General features: G+C 61.0%; 3 protein-coding genes across 4 annotated transcripts; 2 read left to right on the top strand and 1 right to left on the bottom strand.

The window, feature by feature from the left end:
* The first annotated feature begins 195 nt into the window (after nt 1–195).
* On the top strand, nt 196–4,762 carry TMEM238 (transmembrane protein 238). 2 transcript variants are annotated; one of them, XR_006605790.1, is made up of 3 exons: nt 196–1,918; nt 4,419–4,492; nt 4,638–4,762. XR_006605790.1 is itself a non-coding variant. In XM_045076912.1 (2 exons), exon 1 carries the CDS (start codon nt 1,378–1,380, stop codon nt 1,909–1,911), a length of 534 nt encoding a protein of 177 aa, XP_044932847.1. In that variant the 5' UTR covers nt 198–1,377; the 3' UTR covers nt 1,912–1,918; nt 4,638–4,762. The 2 variants fall into 2 exon arrangements, 1 of the variants encoding a protein (XP_044932847.1); XM_045076912.1 differs by lacking the exon at nt 4,419–4,492 and having other exon boundaries at nt 198–1,918.
* A 69-nt stretch (nt 4,763–4,831) lies between these two features.
* On the bottom strand, nt 4,832–6,921 carry TMEM190 (transmembrane protein 190). The gene is made up of 5 exons (XM_004777013.3): nt 6,814–6,921; nt 6,686–6,721; nt 6,151–6,276; nt 5,995–6,079; nt 4,832–5,906 (listed from the first exon to the last, which is right to left on the bottom strand). Exons 1-5 carry the CDS (start codon nt 6,869–6,871, stop codon nt 5,666–5,668), a joined length of 546 nt encoding a protein of 181 aa, XP_004777070.1. The 5' UTR covers nt 6,872–6,921; the 3' UTR covers nt 4,832–5,665.
* A 4,236-nt stretch (nt 6,922–11,157) lies between these two features.
* IL11 (interleukin 11) lies at nt 11,158–14,948 on the top strand. The gene is made up of 5 exons (XM_013048154.2): nt 11,158–11,326; nt 12,501–12,673; nt 12,871–12,957; nt 13,078–13,239; nt 13,967–14,948. The coding sequence occupies exons 1-5, from the start codon at nt 11,320–11,322 to the stop codon at nt 14,135–14,137; spliced, it is 600 nt and encodes a 199-aa protein (XP_012903608.1). The 5' UTR covers nt 11,158–11,319; the 3' UTR covers nt 14,138–14,948.
* The last annotated feature ends 222 nt before the right edge of the window (nt 14,949–15,170 follow it).

The raw sequence follows: 15,170 nt of genomic DNA on the forward strand, positions 1-15,170 counted from the left end.
GCTCACCAGCGCTTGGCACAGTATAGGTGCTCAATAAGTGTGTGTTTTACGTCTGTACTTGCGGATGCGTGAGTTACTTAAGGCCAGCCCCAGGGTCTCCGGATGCTTCCGGTCTTCTTCGCGAGCTCTCGGCTATTCCCGACGAATGCGCCCGCTCGGGCATTTTCGGAACCCTTCGGAGACGCCCTCGCGGGTCTCTTCGGAAACACTCGTTTTCCTTCGTGCCACGTTCAGAAATCTGTGGCTGATGCGGGTAGATTGGGGTCGCCCTCCGCAGGACGATCTCAAACGCTTTAGTCTGGAGAGAAGCTGGAGGTAATCTTCTAGCGGACTGACTAGCCCTCCGCCCCAGGAGGGCGTCGGTTCCCCCCGAGGGCGAGTCGTTTGGCGGGGGAGAGATTTGCATTAAAAGCTCTTGATTCCTTGGGGGGCCGCATCTGTTGGCCTCTGCCCCGTCCCGTCTACCCCCAGTCGCACCCCTTAAACTCCCTTGTTTTCTGTTGCCACGGCCCTCTTCAGGGGCAGGAGCTCCGCCTGATGTACCCCGGGTCCTCGGCCTCAACAGCACGGGGCTTGGCGCTCGGGGGGATCCGGAGACCTCGGCTCACCAAAGGGAACGGCCACGGCCTGTGTCGCCCCCGCGAGTGCAGCTGGACCTGGGACTGTGTCCGGGAACTCCATGAGGTCACCCTCCGTGCTCAGGGGCTTCGCCCCTAGGGAATCCCGGCCGTCCAGAGTCATTGGGAGAAGCCTGGGGGCCCGCCCCGCTGCCCGCACCACCGCCCCCAGGCCCGACGGGGGTGCGCTCAGGGCCGGGAGCTCCATCACCTCCCAGGGGCGCACGGGCCGCCCCAGGGGACCGGCAATGAGGGAGAGAAATCTCAGCTCCCGAGAGCCCCGTGTTTCCTCCATTAGGGCGCCCTGCCCGCTAACTCCGGCGTCCCGGGGCTCCGGGCCCAGGCGTCTTGTCTGGTCCTTGTTTTTTGACCCCACCTGTCCCCACCGCGGGGCCTGGGGCGCAGAGGGCCCCGCAGGCAGGCGCTGAAGAGAAGCAACGTCCGGGCTCCCGCAGCACCCCACGCTGCCTCCATTAGGGCACCCTGAATTTTGAATGTGTTCCTTCGCGCTCCTTGGGGTGCGTAAGGCCCCTCCCACCCTTATCCGGGACCCCAGCTGCCCCCATCAAGGCCTCTGAGGGCCAGGACGGGCCCAGAAACCAGGGCCGGGGCACTCCCCGAGTCGGGCCTGTGTGCACCCCAGCCAGCTCAGGTGACTAGGAGGGCGCCGGGCACACCTGGCGCCATCAAATGACCCCGCCCCGGGCCGGGCCGCACCCCGGAAAGCTCTTTGGGGGAGCCAGCGCGGCGCAGCAGGGCCATGGCAGCAGCGCCAGCGGTGGGCGTCCCGCAGGGGCCCCCGCTGGGGGCACCGTCCCCGCCGGCCGGCGCGCAGGGGCCTGCGTCCGGCCTGGGCCGCTGCCGGATGGCGCTGCTACTGGCGGTGGCGCTGGACGTGGCGGGCATGGCGGCGCTGCTGACCGGCGTGTTCGCGCAGCTGCAGGTGCGTGGCCGCGACTTCGGCGACCTGCTCATCTACTCGGGCGCGCTGCTCGTCTTCCTGAGCCTGCTCGGCTGGATCCTCTGGTACACCGGCAACATCGAGATCTCGCGCCAGGAACTCGAGCGCGACTACGGCCTGCGCCCCTCGGCGCTTGCCCGCCTGGCGCGCAAGCTCTCCCGCCGCTGGTCTGCACCGGCCTCCTCCTCCGGCCCGCGCGCCGCGCCCGGCTCTCTGGGAACGCGCCGTGCCGCCCGCGCGCCCCCGCCGCCCGCCGCCGGCTCCCGCCGCGTGCGCCTGCAGCTCGCTACGCTCGAGGCCGGGCCGGGGGCGGCGGGCGCGGGCACCGAGTGAGCCCGAGGTGAGGGGTGGGGCAGCGAGTGGGGCGGCAGGAAGAGCTGTTGAGAGCTGGAGAGGCCGGGGGGAGAGCTGGAGACTTGGGGTTGGGGGGGATAAAGAGCAGGAGAGGAGCTGGAGAAACGGGAGGAGAGAGAGGCAGTGGGAGAGCTGGAGAGACAGGGGGAGAGCTGGAGACACGGGGTTGGGGGGAGAAAGGGAAAGAGCTGGAGAAATGGAGAGAGATGGAGAGACGGGGGAGAGATGGACAGGCAGCGGGGAGAGATGAAGAGACAGAGAGATGGACAGACAGCGGGGAGAGATGGAGAGACAGGCCAGAAATGGACAGTGGGGAGAGATGGAGTGGGAGAGAGCTGGAGAGACAGCAAGAGGGGGGGAGAGCTGGAGAGACGGAGAGGGGGAAGGAGATGTGGGGGTGGAAATAGAGGAGAAATGGAGAGATAGGGAGGGAGACTGACAACAGGGAGGGAAAAACAAAGGACCAGATCAAGAGGAGAGTAGCAGGGCCCAGAGGCTGGAGCCTTGGACCACAGGCATGAGTGCAGATTTGGAAGAGACAAAGAGACCTTGCCCCCCAATTGAGGCCTAGAGAGTCACTACTCGCTCACCCCCCACTTAGAGACCCTGCTCTGCACTCCAGCCCCCAGGGGCACCAGGTCCCTTTTAATCCTATGACTGTAATGAGTTTCAGGGGCCACCACCAGTACCGTCCCCATCCCAGGGGAGGACACCGAGGTCCAGAAAGGTACCATCTCTTGTCCGAGGGCACACAGCTAGGATTCTCTGTCTTCTCTCCTCTTTCCTAAACACACACTCTCCGGCTTGTACTCCTTTGCTCAAACTTCTGCTGTGGCTCCCTGTTGCCCTCTGATTAAAACCCCTGCCACTCCCTGGGCCCCACAGGTTTCAGCCCCACATCCCCTTCCTTCTTTGGGTTATGACGGCATCCCTCAGCCCACAGACAGCCAGGCTGTCTGAAGTCAGTTGGCCTCTGTCTATCCCTATAGCAGGAGTGCCCTTGCCATCTGTACTCCACATGGAAAATGTCCCATGTGCTCATTAAGCTCCAGCTCAAATCTCTGCCTTTCTCTGGGTCTTCCCAGTGTCTGAGTTACCCCGTTATTGCTTGTTGTGTGTCTTGTGGGATCTGTGTGCTGGTTTATGTCTCTCCCGCTGGACAGGGAGCATCCCACTGGTAAGGCCTGGATCTCCGGTGCCTTCATTCTTAGCATCGCCCCGCAAGCAGTAAGGGTGGATGCGTGGATGGACGGTTGGGTTGTTTGACTAGTGGATGGATTGGCTCTCGGATGGCTGGACGGACTAGTGAATGGATGGGCAGATAGAGGGATGGATGTTCAGTTGATGGGTGGATGGATATGGTTAGATTGAGGAATGGGTGCAATTCAGAATTGTTGAGTGGGTGGTTTGGGCACGTAGATAGGACGGTAGATGAAAGAATGGTTGGGTTGACCCATGGATGAACCGAGAGGAGGAACAGCGTCAACAACAGATGAGTGACTGACCCAGTTTCTCAAACGGGAGTTCCCTAAAAAACTTAAATCCTGATGTGCTAAGACCTCTGTATGTGAAGAATTGAGCTGTTCTATGGATCCTGAATGTGCTTCTTTGTGAAAACAGAAAATAGTCCCTCCCATCCTCTGCCATGCTCTGCAGCTCAGAGGAGGAGATGGGTTTAAGACGAGATGCATTCTCCCACAAAAATCAGGCCAAGAGGTTGTGGGCAGGTCTGCTGGAACCACCTGCCAGAAACATGGGCCAAGCCAACTGGTGTGTGGGCCCCTCTTCGAAGGAAGACGGGCCTGTTCGTTCGAACATGGGACTCCTCAGTGGGCAGAGTCAAGGGCTTCTAGCACCCGAGGGCCAGAGAACTTGAATTATTTTTTTTTAAGATTTATTTATTTATTTGACAGATCACAAGTTAGGCAGAGAGGCAGGCAGAGAGAGAGAGGAAGGGAAGCAGGCTCCTTGTTGAGCAGAGAGCCCGACGTGGGGCTCGATCCCAGGACCCTGGGATCACGACCTGAGCCGAAGGCAGAGGCTTTAACCCACTGAGCCACCCAGGCGCCCCTTGAATTTTTTTTTTTTTAAAGAATTTATTTATTCGAAAGAAAATAGAGAGCCTGAGGTGGGGGAGGGTCAGCGGGAGAAGCAGGCTCCCTGCTGACTGGGGAGCCCAATGCGGGACTCCAGGATCAGGACCTGAGCCCAGGGCAGTTGCTTAACCAACTGAGCCATCCAGGCACCCTGGAAAACTTGAATTTTAACACAGGGACCTGGAGCTTCTGGCCCGGGTCCCTCCCTCCTCCCTCCTCCCTCTGAGACCAAAATGAATGGAGTCCACAGAGCCACCAGCAGCAGTCACTGCCAGGTTGTCTTTTCTTTCTCTGTGTCTGTCTGTCTGGGTCTCCTGTGTCTCTCTGGTCTCCTGTGTCTCTCTGTTTCTCTGTCTCTCGTCCCTTACTTTCCTGTCTCTCTTTCTCCAGCTTGTGCCGCTGGCCCCCAGGGAGGCAAGTATGCCGGCCCAGGTTGGTGGAGAGATGAAGGAGCGATCAAGCAGGTGTGTGAGTCAATGTACCAGGGGCCAGAGCAGCAAGAAAGGGCTCCCTTCCCTTTCCCCTCAGGCCGCTGGTGATGAGCCCCGGGAACACGTGGTCCCTGGGAGAGGTCTTACACAGCCACTAACCCTGTTCTTTGTCCTGCAGACAGCCCCACAGCCCCACCTGTGAGGACGGGACTGCGTGTGCAGCTGCACCCACCGCCATCTGGGCCACCAGGATGCCTGCTTGTCTGCCCCTATCCTCTCTCGGATAAATGGCTCTGCCTCCTAGTGCCGTGTGTCTGTCTGGGAGAGGGACAGTACTGGGGCCTGGCCACACCCACAGAGGGGCCATCCACACCCTTGGGGACCTTGGAGCCCAGCTGCACACAAGCCTCATGGAAGGAGGTGGGAGAGTGGCGCCAGGACCTTGAACCCAGACCTCTGGGCGTCCTCTGAGAAGCAGACAGAGGGACAAATTAGACTCGCCAGGTATTTATTAGGAGGAAGTACCTTAAAAAAAAGAGAGAGAGAGATTTATTTATTTTAGAGGGGAGGGGCTGCGGGAGAGGGAGAGAAATAATCTCCAGCAGACCCCGGCCAAGCAAGTAGCCCGGGTAGGGGGCTCGAGCCCACGACCCTGAGATCGTGGCCAGAGCCGAAATCAAGAGTCCGCACCTGCTGAGCCACCCAGGTGCCCTGGAAGTACTTGTAGAGGGGACCTGGTACAGGGTACGCCTGAGGAAGGCCCGAGGGCTGGGCAGGACAAGTCTTGTACCGTAGGTGCTTTCTGGAGAATTTCCACCGGGCCACTGGAGAATCTGAGAGTAATGTTGTCCACCCGGGGTGGCCTGTGTCCCGCAGGGAGCCCTGCCATGCTTGGGCATTGGTGGGAGGTGTGCTGGCAGATAAGGCAGGATCCCAAGGGTCGGCAACCAAGGCTGTCAGTGGTGCTCCTGCAGGAGAACGGCAGGCCACCTCCCACCAACCCACCGCTCCCTGGTTCCAGATCCCACTCAGGCTGGAAACCTCATGATCACAGCCCAGTCCCCTTGTGCGCACACACACACACACACACACACACGCACACTCCCTGCCCTGGAGCTCCTGTGCCTCCTGCTCCCATGGATCTTAGAAAAGAGACCACGCGTCTATATGCTATATCTGTATTGAGGGGCCCCCCCAGGGGTGCCCCTAATCTTCGTCCTCCGCCCCTTCTGTTTCATCACCCCCTTCTGTCGTCCCTTCCCCTTCGGTGACCCCTGACACTTCCGTGTTCCCCTCTGGAGTAACAGAGGTTGGCATGCTGCCTGCGGATGTCCTCTTTTCGCTGGAAGGCCCCCTGTCCTTAGATAACAGAGACACAGTCCTCGACAGGTCACATTTGCCCTTTAAGAATCCTGGAAGGTGCAGCATATCTCGACGTTTGGCCCACCTGATAGGGAAGGGTCACACTCAGACTTGACCATCTGCCCGCTCCTGCAGGGGTGCGGGAGCCCACCCTCAGCCCCAACCCCACTTGCCAGAACAAGCAGATGCTGGAGATCAGGAAGAGGAGGCCTCCACATGTCCAGCCCAGCGCCCACATGTGCTTTCTCCGCATGGTTTCTGCACAAAGGAGGCAGGTTTGAGACCCAGGAGTCTCAGTGGCCCTGGGGACCCGGTTTCCTGGCACTCACCATCTGGCCGCTGGTGGTAGCAGACCCCATCACGATAGCAGCACCGGAGACGCAGACACAGATTGGGGTTCTCAATTGCCGCTTGGCCCCCACAGCTCTCCCGGTCCCATACATCTCCCTCACAGCCTTGAGACCAACCACAAGGGCACCTACGTCACAGATTCTGACCCAAGGGCCCCAGAACCCCAGGACCTCAAAGTCAGGCTCCTGGCCTCCTGCCGAGGGCTTACTCTGTGGAGGACCCAGGAGTAACCCAGGCTGGCAATCCCCTCCGCCCTCAGACCCAGGAGTCCAGACCCCTAGCCCTTCCTCCCTCAATACCAGGAGTCCAGACCCCCAGCCCTTCCTCCCTCAATACCAGGAGTCCAGAACCCTAGCCCCCTCCTCCCTCAGACCCAGGAGTCTGGGTCCCCAGCCCTCTTGGCTCAGACCAGGATCAGGTTTTCAGCCCCTTCTCCCTTTAGACCCATGGAGTTAGTCTCCTAGGAGTCTGGACTCCCTGTCCTTGGGGGACCGGGGTTCAGCCACTGCTCACTCCATGGATAGAAGAATCCCTGGATCCCATTCCCGTCTGTGGAGAAAAAGGGTCAGTGTTAGAGGGGCTGTAAGGAGGCTGAAGAGGCTCCGTGCTCGGCTCTCTGACCCTCCCTTCAGCCCCCTCACCGACTGAGCCCTGCATCAGCAGGAAGAGGCTCAAAGCGGGGATCCCACAGCCCACCATGTTGCCTCCCCAGACCCTTGGGGCCTCTGTGGGGACAGACCTTGAAGGCCATCACCCCAGCAACCAGTGGGGCCCCGCCCACCTGCCCACCCAGCTTTCAAGGTTCCAAGTTCTGTTGCTAGGGAGCCCCCTTAGCAGTGGGGAAAGAGGAGGGGGGGTCACACTGGCCTGGTCATGCCTGGTTGGTAGGAAGTGGCTTCCTTAGCAACCAGGTTGAAGGGCCCACAGTGGTGGGGGCCAGCCAACCTGGGTAGAAAGTAGGTGGGGGTCTAAGGCACCTCCTGCCTGACAACCAGGGGACCCCAAGCTACGGGGCCTGGGAGACCTTCTTGCCAGGGAATCCCTCTGCTTGGTAACCTGATGCCTGCAGGGCAGCCCCAGGTGGCCCAAAGTCTCCAGAGATGTCGTTGCCAGGGGTCTTCCCCCTAGCAACCAGGGGCAGGCGCCCTGAGGCTCACTGAGCCCCATTGTTAGGGAGGCCCCCCCAACAACCAGGTGGCCCAGGAAGACAAGGGGAAAATGGGGGTTGGGCCAGAGGCCAGAGCACTTGCTTGGGAGTCCTCTTGTTCCGAGGGCTCTCCAGGCCTCCCGGTGGAGAACGGATGGGGAATGTGTAAGGGCCATGAGGATGTGCAGGCCCTGAGTGTGGCTCGTGGGGAGGAAGACCCTTCTCCTCGGGCCTCAGTCTCTCCACCCACAAATGGGGAAAGGGGTCCATGTGGAGGTCCTCAGGTTTCCCATTTGGTCCCCCTCAGTGGTGGAGGAGCCCAGTGGAGGGCTGGGCTGGGACCATGATCCCTAGTTCTCTCAGGTGACCCTCCATTCAGCTTGGTAGTACAGTGAGAAGGGAGCCTCCCAGGGCAGTGTGGCTTTGGGGCCTGGACTCTGGGGTCTGAGGGAGGAGGGGCTGGGGGTCTGGACCCAAGTCCGAGGGAGGAGGTGGCTGAGGGCCCAGATTCCTGGGGCTGAGGAAAGAGAGGCTGGAGATCTGGACTCTAGGGTCTGAGGGAGGAGGGGGCTGGGGACCAGGACTCCTGGATCTGAAGGAGGAGGTGGCTGGACTGCTGGGTCTGAGGGAGGAGGGGCTGGGGGCCTGACTCTCGGGTCTGAGACAGAAGGCCAGGGACCAGGTCTGAGGGCAGCTGTCCAGGAGTCCAGACCCCATTTCTCAGGAAGCCTCGTGAGGCTGACTCCTGGTCTGTGCATCTCTTGTAAACATCCTGGTGGGAGCTGAGTGGCCCTGGGCTGCCTCCGTCAGAGATGACACAGGTTAGAGGGGGCTCAGCAGGAGGCCGGGGGTGGGGGGTCATAGGGGTTATGGGGCTGAGGCCAGCAGCTGATGACCATTTCCTGTGTCAACATCATCTGGACCCACTTCGCAATTCCCGGGATTCCTCAGGGATCAAGGAGGGGGTGGGGGGCGGGGCTGCTGGGCCCTGGACCGCGGCTTGGGACTGGGGGGGCCCCCGCCGTCACGGCCCTCACCGCTAATGACAGGTTTGGGTTGCTTCTGCGGCCTGCCTGCCCCGTCACCCCCCAGAGGCCAGACAGGACCCCCCAGGGATAGACAGACGGACACACACAGCCTCGGACCTGCTGACCTCACACCAGCCAGCCCTACCTCACCCAGGGCCAGCACAGGAGAAAGGACCCCCAGCTCCCCACTCATATTCCAGTGGCATCTTCCCTCAAGTGCGGGACCCTCCACGCAGAGCCTTCGGCACTATGTCTCCCTGGTCCTTGTCTCTGAGCCTCTGAGCTGGTTTCCTTAAAGCTGCTTGTATCTGTATATCCTATTGTTTCACAACTTGGTCTTTTGCTCACCCTGGGTGTCTGTGTTATAGCATCTGTGTGTATGTGTCGGTGTCGTCACTTTTTTGTGATTCCCCAGTTCTGCCTGTCAGTGGGGGCACCCTGTGCCCTCTTGCTCTCCTTGCAATAGAAGGAGCCCGGGCCTCCCTGCCTCCAACCCTGGGGAAGACCCAGGATGCTGAGGAATCCCCCTGACCACCTGCGTTACCCACCCCATCTCCTTCAGACTCCTGCAGCCAAGAAAGCTGGAATTAGGGGAAAGATGACCCCACGGCCTCAGGGTGCAGGCCAAGGCACAATGCGGGGGGCGGGGGGGCAGGGACTGGCACCAGCCAGGTACACTGACCCAGCCTCAGACTCCTGACCTTTCCCATAGAGCATTTTCCAAATGGCAGAATGGAAACACCTTTTTCTCCACCTGGGAACCAGGGTTTAAGGCCTGGACACCTGCCACCTGGTTCGGAGGGAGGAGGGGGCTGGGGGCCCAGGATCCTGGGTTGAAGAAGAGGGTCTGGGGTAGCACTCCTGGTTCCTAGTAGGTGGAAGGGGCTGCCAGTGCAGGATCCCTATTGTTGCTCTCAGACTGGCCCCAGGCCCAGTCCCTATCCCCTCAGGCCAGTCCATCCCCCAGGCTGGTGGCCTGAGTCACCTTGGCTGGCCCCGCCAGTCTGGGGGGGGGGCTACGTCAGTTCTCCCCTCACTGACGCAGCTTTGGGCCCCCCACACTGACTCAGCCGGAAACAGGCCCCCTGAGGGGCGGAGACCCAGTGGTCAGAGGCCTGGGTCCCTGTGGGAGCGGGGGCTGGGGAGGGCCCCTGGGGGGCCCTGGAAGGGGTGGCCATGACAGACCCGCAGAGAGAGTTCTTACCTGAGGCAATGAGGTCATGTCCCACCATGGGGGGGGGCTGTGACCTCACCTCCCTGGGGATGTGAGCCCTCATCCCCCACCCCACGTGGTGGGGGATGGGAGGGGGAGGACTCTAGCTGCCATTCATTCCCAGGGCCCCCCTACCAGCTCAGAACAGTTGAGAGCCAGGAGGGGGCCTACAGGGGGACCTTGTCATTTTGCCTTCTCATTCCCACCCTGTCTTTTGCTGGGAAGGGGGGATGCTCCAGGGGATGGGGCTCTAGACCCAGTCCCTCACTGGCTCTGCCTCTGTCCCCAGCATTCATCAGGGCGCCTGTGCTCCCAGGGCTGTCCTGTCCATCCCCCCCATCCCCTGCTCCAGTGCCTCTGCACATTGCCATCTCTGCCCTGTCCCCATCTCCACTCCCTGGCTGAGCCACTCTCTCCATGTGTCTGTCACCCTCATTACCTGCCCACTCACTTGCCATCCCCAGCCCTACTGGATGCTGCATCTTTCTCTGGGCCTCTGGGCATGTGTTAATAAAAATTGAGGAAGAGAACTGCAATGCTTCATGTTTATTGACAGCTGATTGTGTGTCCTACACCTCTACACGAGTGAACTCATCTTTACCAGGCATGGGGGGGGGCAGCAAGGGGATGGGTGCTCGGTTATCCCCATTTCACAGATAAGGAAACTGAGGCCCAGAGGGAATGCAGCACCTATGCAAGATCGCACCTAGTCTGGGTGTCTCATGCTTGCTCTCTCTCTCTCTCCCACTCAGCTCTGCTTCTCTGCCCACCTTCATGTCCCTGTCTGTCTCCCAGAGACTGTACTCCTCTCTGTCCCAGCGCCCAGCACCTCCTCTGAGGGTCTCTGGCTCCTTGCCTGTCTCTAGGGGCCTCTGCAACTTTGTCCCCGGTGTGTTACTCCTGCTGCCTGCCTCCCCTCTCTCTAAACCCACAACTTGATGTCCCTTTTCTTCCTGGGGTCTCTGTGTGGGTCTCTCTGCTCCTGCAGTGAGATGTCCCGCATCTCTCCGTGGATCACAGTCTATCTCTGCCTTTCAGACTCCTCCTCTGCCTCAGCGTCCCCATATTCTCTGTGTCCTCGCTTGGGTCTCACTCTCTCCATCCCTCTCACTCACTCTGTCCCTTTGAATGGCTCTGACTTGCACCTCCATCTCCCCAGGGCTGCGTCTTGTGGCTCTGTCCTCGGCTTTCCTGTCCCTCTCTCCCTAGCCTCCCTACCTCTCTGATGGTCCTAGTCCAGCCAATCCAGACCACCAGAACCCCCCCGCACCCCCCCCCCCACACAGCCCAGCCCCAGCTCTTGAGCCACTGTGTCTGCCCCTGTGGCAGCCCGGAGGAGGAGGTGGAGGGAGGGGACGCCAATGACCTCACCAGCCCCTCTCCGACCACCCCCCCCTTTCTCTCTTCAACTTTTCCAACTTTTCCTTCCTTGCCCTCCTCTGAGCGAGGCAGCCTGAGCCCTGCGAGGCAGCCGGCTCCCTCTGAATGGAAAAGGCAGGCAGGGAGGGTGAGTCAGGATGTGTCAGGCCGCCCTCCCCTGCCGCCTGCCCCCCGCCCAACCGCCCTGGCCCCCTATATAACCCCCCAGGCGTACACACTCCCTCACTGCCACGGCCCTCGCTGCTCACACGCACATGCCTCCCCTCCCCAGGCCGAGGCCCAGCTGACCCCCAGGGCTCCCCCCGGCAGCGGACAGGGAAGGGTTAAAGGCCCCCAGCTCCCTGCTCCCTGCCCTGGGGAACCCCTGCCCTGTGGGGACATGAACAGTAAGTTGGTTCAAGTTCATGGGGTGGGGGGGACAGGAAGGGAGGAGGGAGGGCCAGTGCAAGGAGGGTGGGGAGCAGACAGGCGCAGCTGAATGGGGTAGAAAGAGACAGAGGAGAGTGAGGGAGCCATGGGGGTGGGCAGAGATGGGAGAGGAAAGGAGATTCCCAGAAAGCAGGCGGCCCAGAGACGAGGGGGGCAGAGAGATGAGAGGACGAAGCTGAGACGCGGAGGGATGCACAGGGCAGCGCCAGAGAGATGGAGACCCCAGACAGACAGAGACGGATGCCCGGAGGGGATCCCCGAGGGCCCGGGGACCCCAGGGAGTCAGCGGGGACAGAGAGACGCAGACGCCCAGGAATCCCGACAAAGAGGTTCCGGGAGGGAAAACTGAGGCAGAGAGCCTCCAGGAGGTGAGCGCCAAGTCCAGAACACCGACCCCAGCCACGGGGAGGAGAGAGAGAGAGACAGTGGTGCAGACAGGAACGGGAGAGCCAGACAGATGCGGACCGACGGACAGACAGCGGCCGGGGAGGGCCGGGGGGCGGGCTGGGGGTGTGATGCGGGAGCGGGGCGGCCCGGGGGGCGCTGATTGGCTGGCGGACGCGGGGGTGGGCGGGGCAGCTGGGGGATGGGCTGCCGGGGAGCCAGCGGGCTGGAGCCCCCGAGCCGCGCGCCGCCGCCGGGTCCCTCTGCGCCTCCCGCGGCCCCGTTGCGCCAGCACCTCTGCCTCTCTTCGCCCAGGTGTGCTCCGGGGGCATCGCCGGCTCCGCGGCCGGGCCTTCCGCGGTCCACCAGGGGGTGGGGATGTACCCCTGGGTAGGGGTCTGGGCCTCCAGGTTTCTGTCCTGGTCTCCTGCCTCTGCTCTCAGTCCGGCTCTGGCTCCGAGGCCCGGGGAGGGGGCAGGTTCTGGCCTGTGCCTCCCCCCTTCATGCCCCGCCCCGGGGCCCAGATTCCGGCGTCCGGGGGCGGACGGGAGACGCCCGGCCCGTCTACCCGCCCCGGGCCGCGTCTGCTCCGACGGGCGGGGCAGCCTGAGCCGGAGAGGGAGAGGGAAGCCCGCCCCAGCCCTGCGACCTGCCCTGGGCGCTCCACCCTGGGACTCAGGACCCCCAGTCCCTCCTCCCTCAGACCCACCAGTCCGGTCTGAGCTCTCTGCTTCTTCCCGCCCCCAGGTGTTTGCTGCCTGGTCCTGGTCGCCCTGAGCCTGTGGCCAGATAGAGCTGCTGCCCCCGGGCCGCCTCCTGGCCCCCCACGGGCCTCCCCAGACCCTCGGGCTGAGCTGGACAGCGCCGTCCTCCTGACCCGTTCCCTCCTGGCGGACACTCGGCAGCTTGCCGCCCAGCTGGTAGGAGAGACTGGAAGGGACGGGCAGGGACCAGGACGAGGAGTGGGGAGGGATTCTGGGCTACCACGGTGGCAGAAACGGGAGGTGGGGTGGGGTGGAGAGTGGGGGTGGGGGAGAGGAGTTTTGAGCCTATCTGGAGGATGGAGGGACCCTTGGAGCTGGACAGGGTCCCCCTCAAGGCTTCTTTGTCCCCACAGAGGGATAAATTTCCAGCCGACGGAGACCACAACCTGGACTCTCTTCCCACCTTGGCCATGAGTGCAGGGGCTCTGGGAGCCCTGCAGGTAAGGGAAGGGGAAAGGGCGGGTGGGGGGGATTGGTGAGATCTGAGTATGGAGGGGGACTGGGGGCCAGAGCAGGCTGGTGGCATGTGTTCCTGATGCCCCCCATGCCCTGTGTCCTAGCTCCCAGGTGTGCTGACACGGCTGCGGGCGGACCTGTTCTCCTATCTGCGCCACGTTCAGTGGCTGCGCCGAGCTGGGGGCCCTTCCTTGAGGACCCTGGAGCCCGAGCTAGGTGCCCTGCAGGCCCGGCTGGACCGCCTGCTGCGCCGGCTGCAGCTCCTGGTAGGATCCCCCAGCCCCCAGGCCTGACACCTAGGCTTGAAACCCAACCCCAGACTCTGGGCCTGCTCTGAGACCTGCTCTGAGACCTTCAAATCCTGTGGCCCCAAGACCCCCCAGACCCTGACCCAAAGGCAGCCTGGAGACCCTGAGTCTACCATGTCCAGACTTCAAGAGCCTAGACCCTGAGGCCTCCAACCTTGAGCTCTGTGTCCCTAAGACCTCAGACACTGGTCATGAGCCCTTAAGACCTGACTGCTAAATCCTAGACCCAGGACAGAAAACTTCAAATACCAGTTCCTGGGCCTGACCCCAAATTCCAGGTCCCACTTCTGAGTGCCTAACCCTCACCCATGAGTCTCTCATCTTGGATTGGAGAGATCCCACATCTAAGACCCCAGGCCCAAGATCTTGGACCCGACTCCAGACTTGAGCCCCCAGCCCTTGCCTAGCATCAGGATCCCAGTCCTAACTCTATAGACCTGTCCCCCAAGCCCCTGGACTTGGCTCTGACACCCCCACCTTTCGGCCCCAGTTTTCATTTTCTGCACCCAACATGCTGAGAACTGCCTGCCCAGAAAGCCTATGCCACAGGCCAGAGAAGCTCCGGAAGCCGGCAGCCTGGACTTCCCAACACCCCCCCCCCATTTAGTAGAAGCTCCAAACACCCCTTCCCCGAACCCCCACTGCACCCTGGGCCTATTGTTAACCCTCTGTCCTCTCCCAACAGATGTCCCGCCTGGCCTTACCCCAGGCGCCCCCGGACCCACCAGCTCCCCCACTAGCGCCCCCGGCCTCCGCCTGGGGAGGCATCAGGGCAGCCCATGCTATTCTTGGGGGGCTGCACCTGACCCTTGACTGGGCTGTGCGGGGCTTGCTGCTGCTGAAGACTCGGCTGTGACCCACCACCGGGAACCACCAACGTCCTTCGATGCCACATCTTATTTATTTATTTATTTGGGGACTGGGTGCATGGCAGCAGGAAAACACTCCCTCCTTCTCTCCCCTTAATTTGAGACGGTCCCTCCAGGAGACCTGGGCAGAGTAGGGGGGTTTCTGTGCCTTATTTATACTTATTTATTTAAGGGGGGGTGGGTGGGAAGCAGGTAGACTTGGGGACCAAAGGGGCTGGAAACTGGAGTCCTAGATTCTTGAATCTCTTAAGTCTGGCTGCAGGGTTTCCCTATCCCCTAGCCCTCTGGGCCTGGGCAGGAGCATATATTATTTATTAAACAATTACTTTTTGGGTTGGGGTGGGGAGGGAAAGGGAAAGGAGGCCTGGGTTTTGTACAAAAATATGAGAAACCTTTGTAAGATGGAGAAGGGGGAATTAAATTTGTCATACACATCCACTTAGAGGTGATTTCTCTGAGGGCTGAGGGTTGGGGGCTGGACACTGGGGTCTGTGGAATAGAGGGAGGCATGGACCCTCAGTGGGCAGGACAGCAGAGGGGAGATCATTGTTCCCCAGAGACCCTGAGCACTGAGGGGCAGGGTCCGAGACTGCACTTTGTAGGCACTCAATGAATCTTTAATGGAAGGTTCCAGAAGGCCATCCTGTGCCCTACAATACTTGTATGTGACAAAGCTGCAAGTTTGATGTCGTTTGTTAAGGTGATGTTCACAACAGCAAATCAGAAACCACCTAGATGTCCAACAGTGAGGGATGGTTTAATAAATTACACCCATCTGTCTGATGGGATGCCATCAGCCATGCTGAGGGGATGCTCCGGGGGCTGTTTTAAGACCAGAGAAAGCAGGCTACTAACCACGGTGTGATTTGCATTTTGTGTTTGGATGGATGGATGGATGGATGGATGGATATACAGGCGTTTTTAAAAGTCCTAGAATCTGGCTGACTCAGTAGAGCGTGTGACTCTAGATCTTGGGGTTGTGAATTCCAGCCGTACACTGGGCATACACTTTACTTTAAA

The sequence above is a fragment of the Mustela putorius genome, unplaced genomic scaffold (assembly GCF_011764305.1).
Source record: "Mustela putorius furo isolate JIRA1106 unplaced genomic scaffold, ASM1176430v1.1 tig00000196_pilon_pilon_pilon, whole genome shotgun sequence".
NCBI classification, from domain to species: domain Eukaryota; kingdom Metazoa; phylum Chordata; class Mammalia; order Carnivora; family Mustelidae; genus Mustela; species Mustela putorius.

Coding starts and splice junctions, on each gene's coding strand:
- TMEM190 (XM_004777013.3), bottom strand. CDS start 6,871: ATGGTGGGCTGTGGGATCCCCGCTTTGAGCCTCTTCCTGCTGATGCAG. Junction 6,277..6,685: donor GGGATTCTTCTATCCATGGA/GTGAGCAGTGGC, acceptor GTTGGTCTCAAG/GCTGTGAGGGAGATGTATGG. Junction 6,080..6,150: donor CTACCACCAGCGGCCAGATG/GTGAGTGCCAGG, acceptor TCCTTTGTGCAG/AAACCATGCGGAGAAAGCAC.
- IL11 (XM_013048154.2), top strand. Junction 12,674..12,870: donor GGCAGCTTGCCGCCCAGCTG/GTAGGAGAGACT, acceptor TTGTCCCCACAG/AGGGATAAATTTCCAGCCGA. Junction 12,958..13,077: donor GGGCTCTGGGAGCCCTGCAG/GTAAGGGAAGGG, acceptor CCTGTGTCCTAG/CTCCCAGGTGTGCTGACACG.
- TMEM238 (XM_045076912.1), top strand. CDS start 1,378: ATGGCAGCAGCGCCAGCGGTGGGCGTCCCGCAGGGGCCCCCGCTGGGG.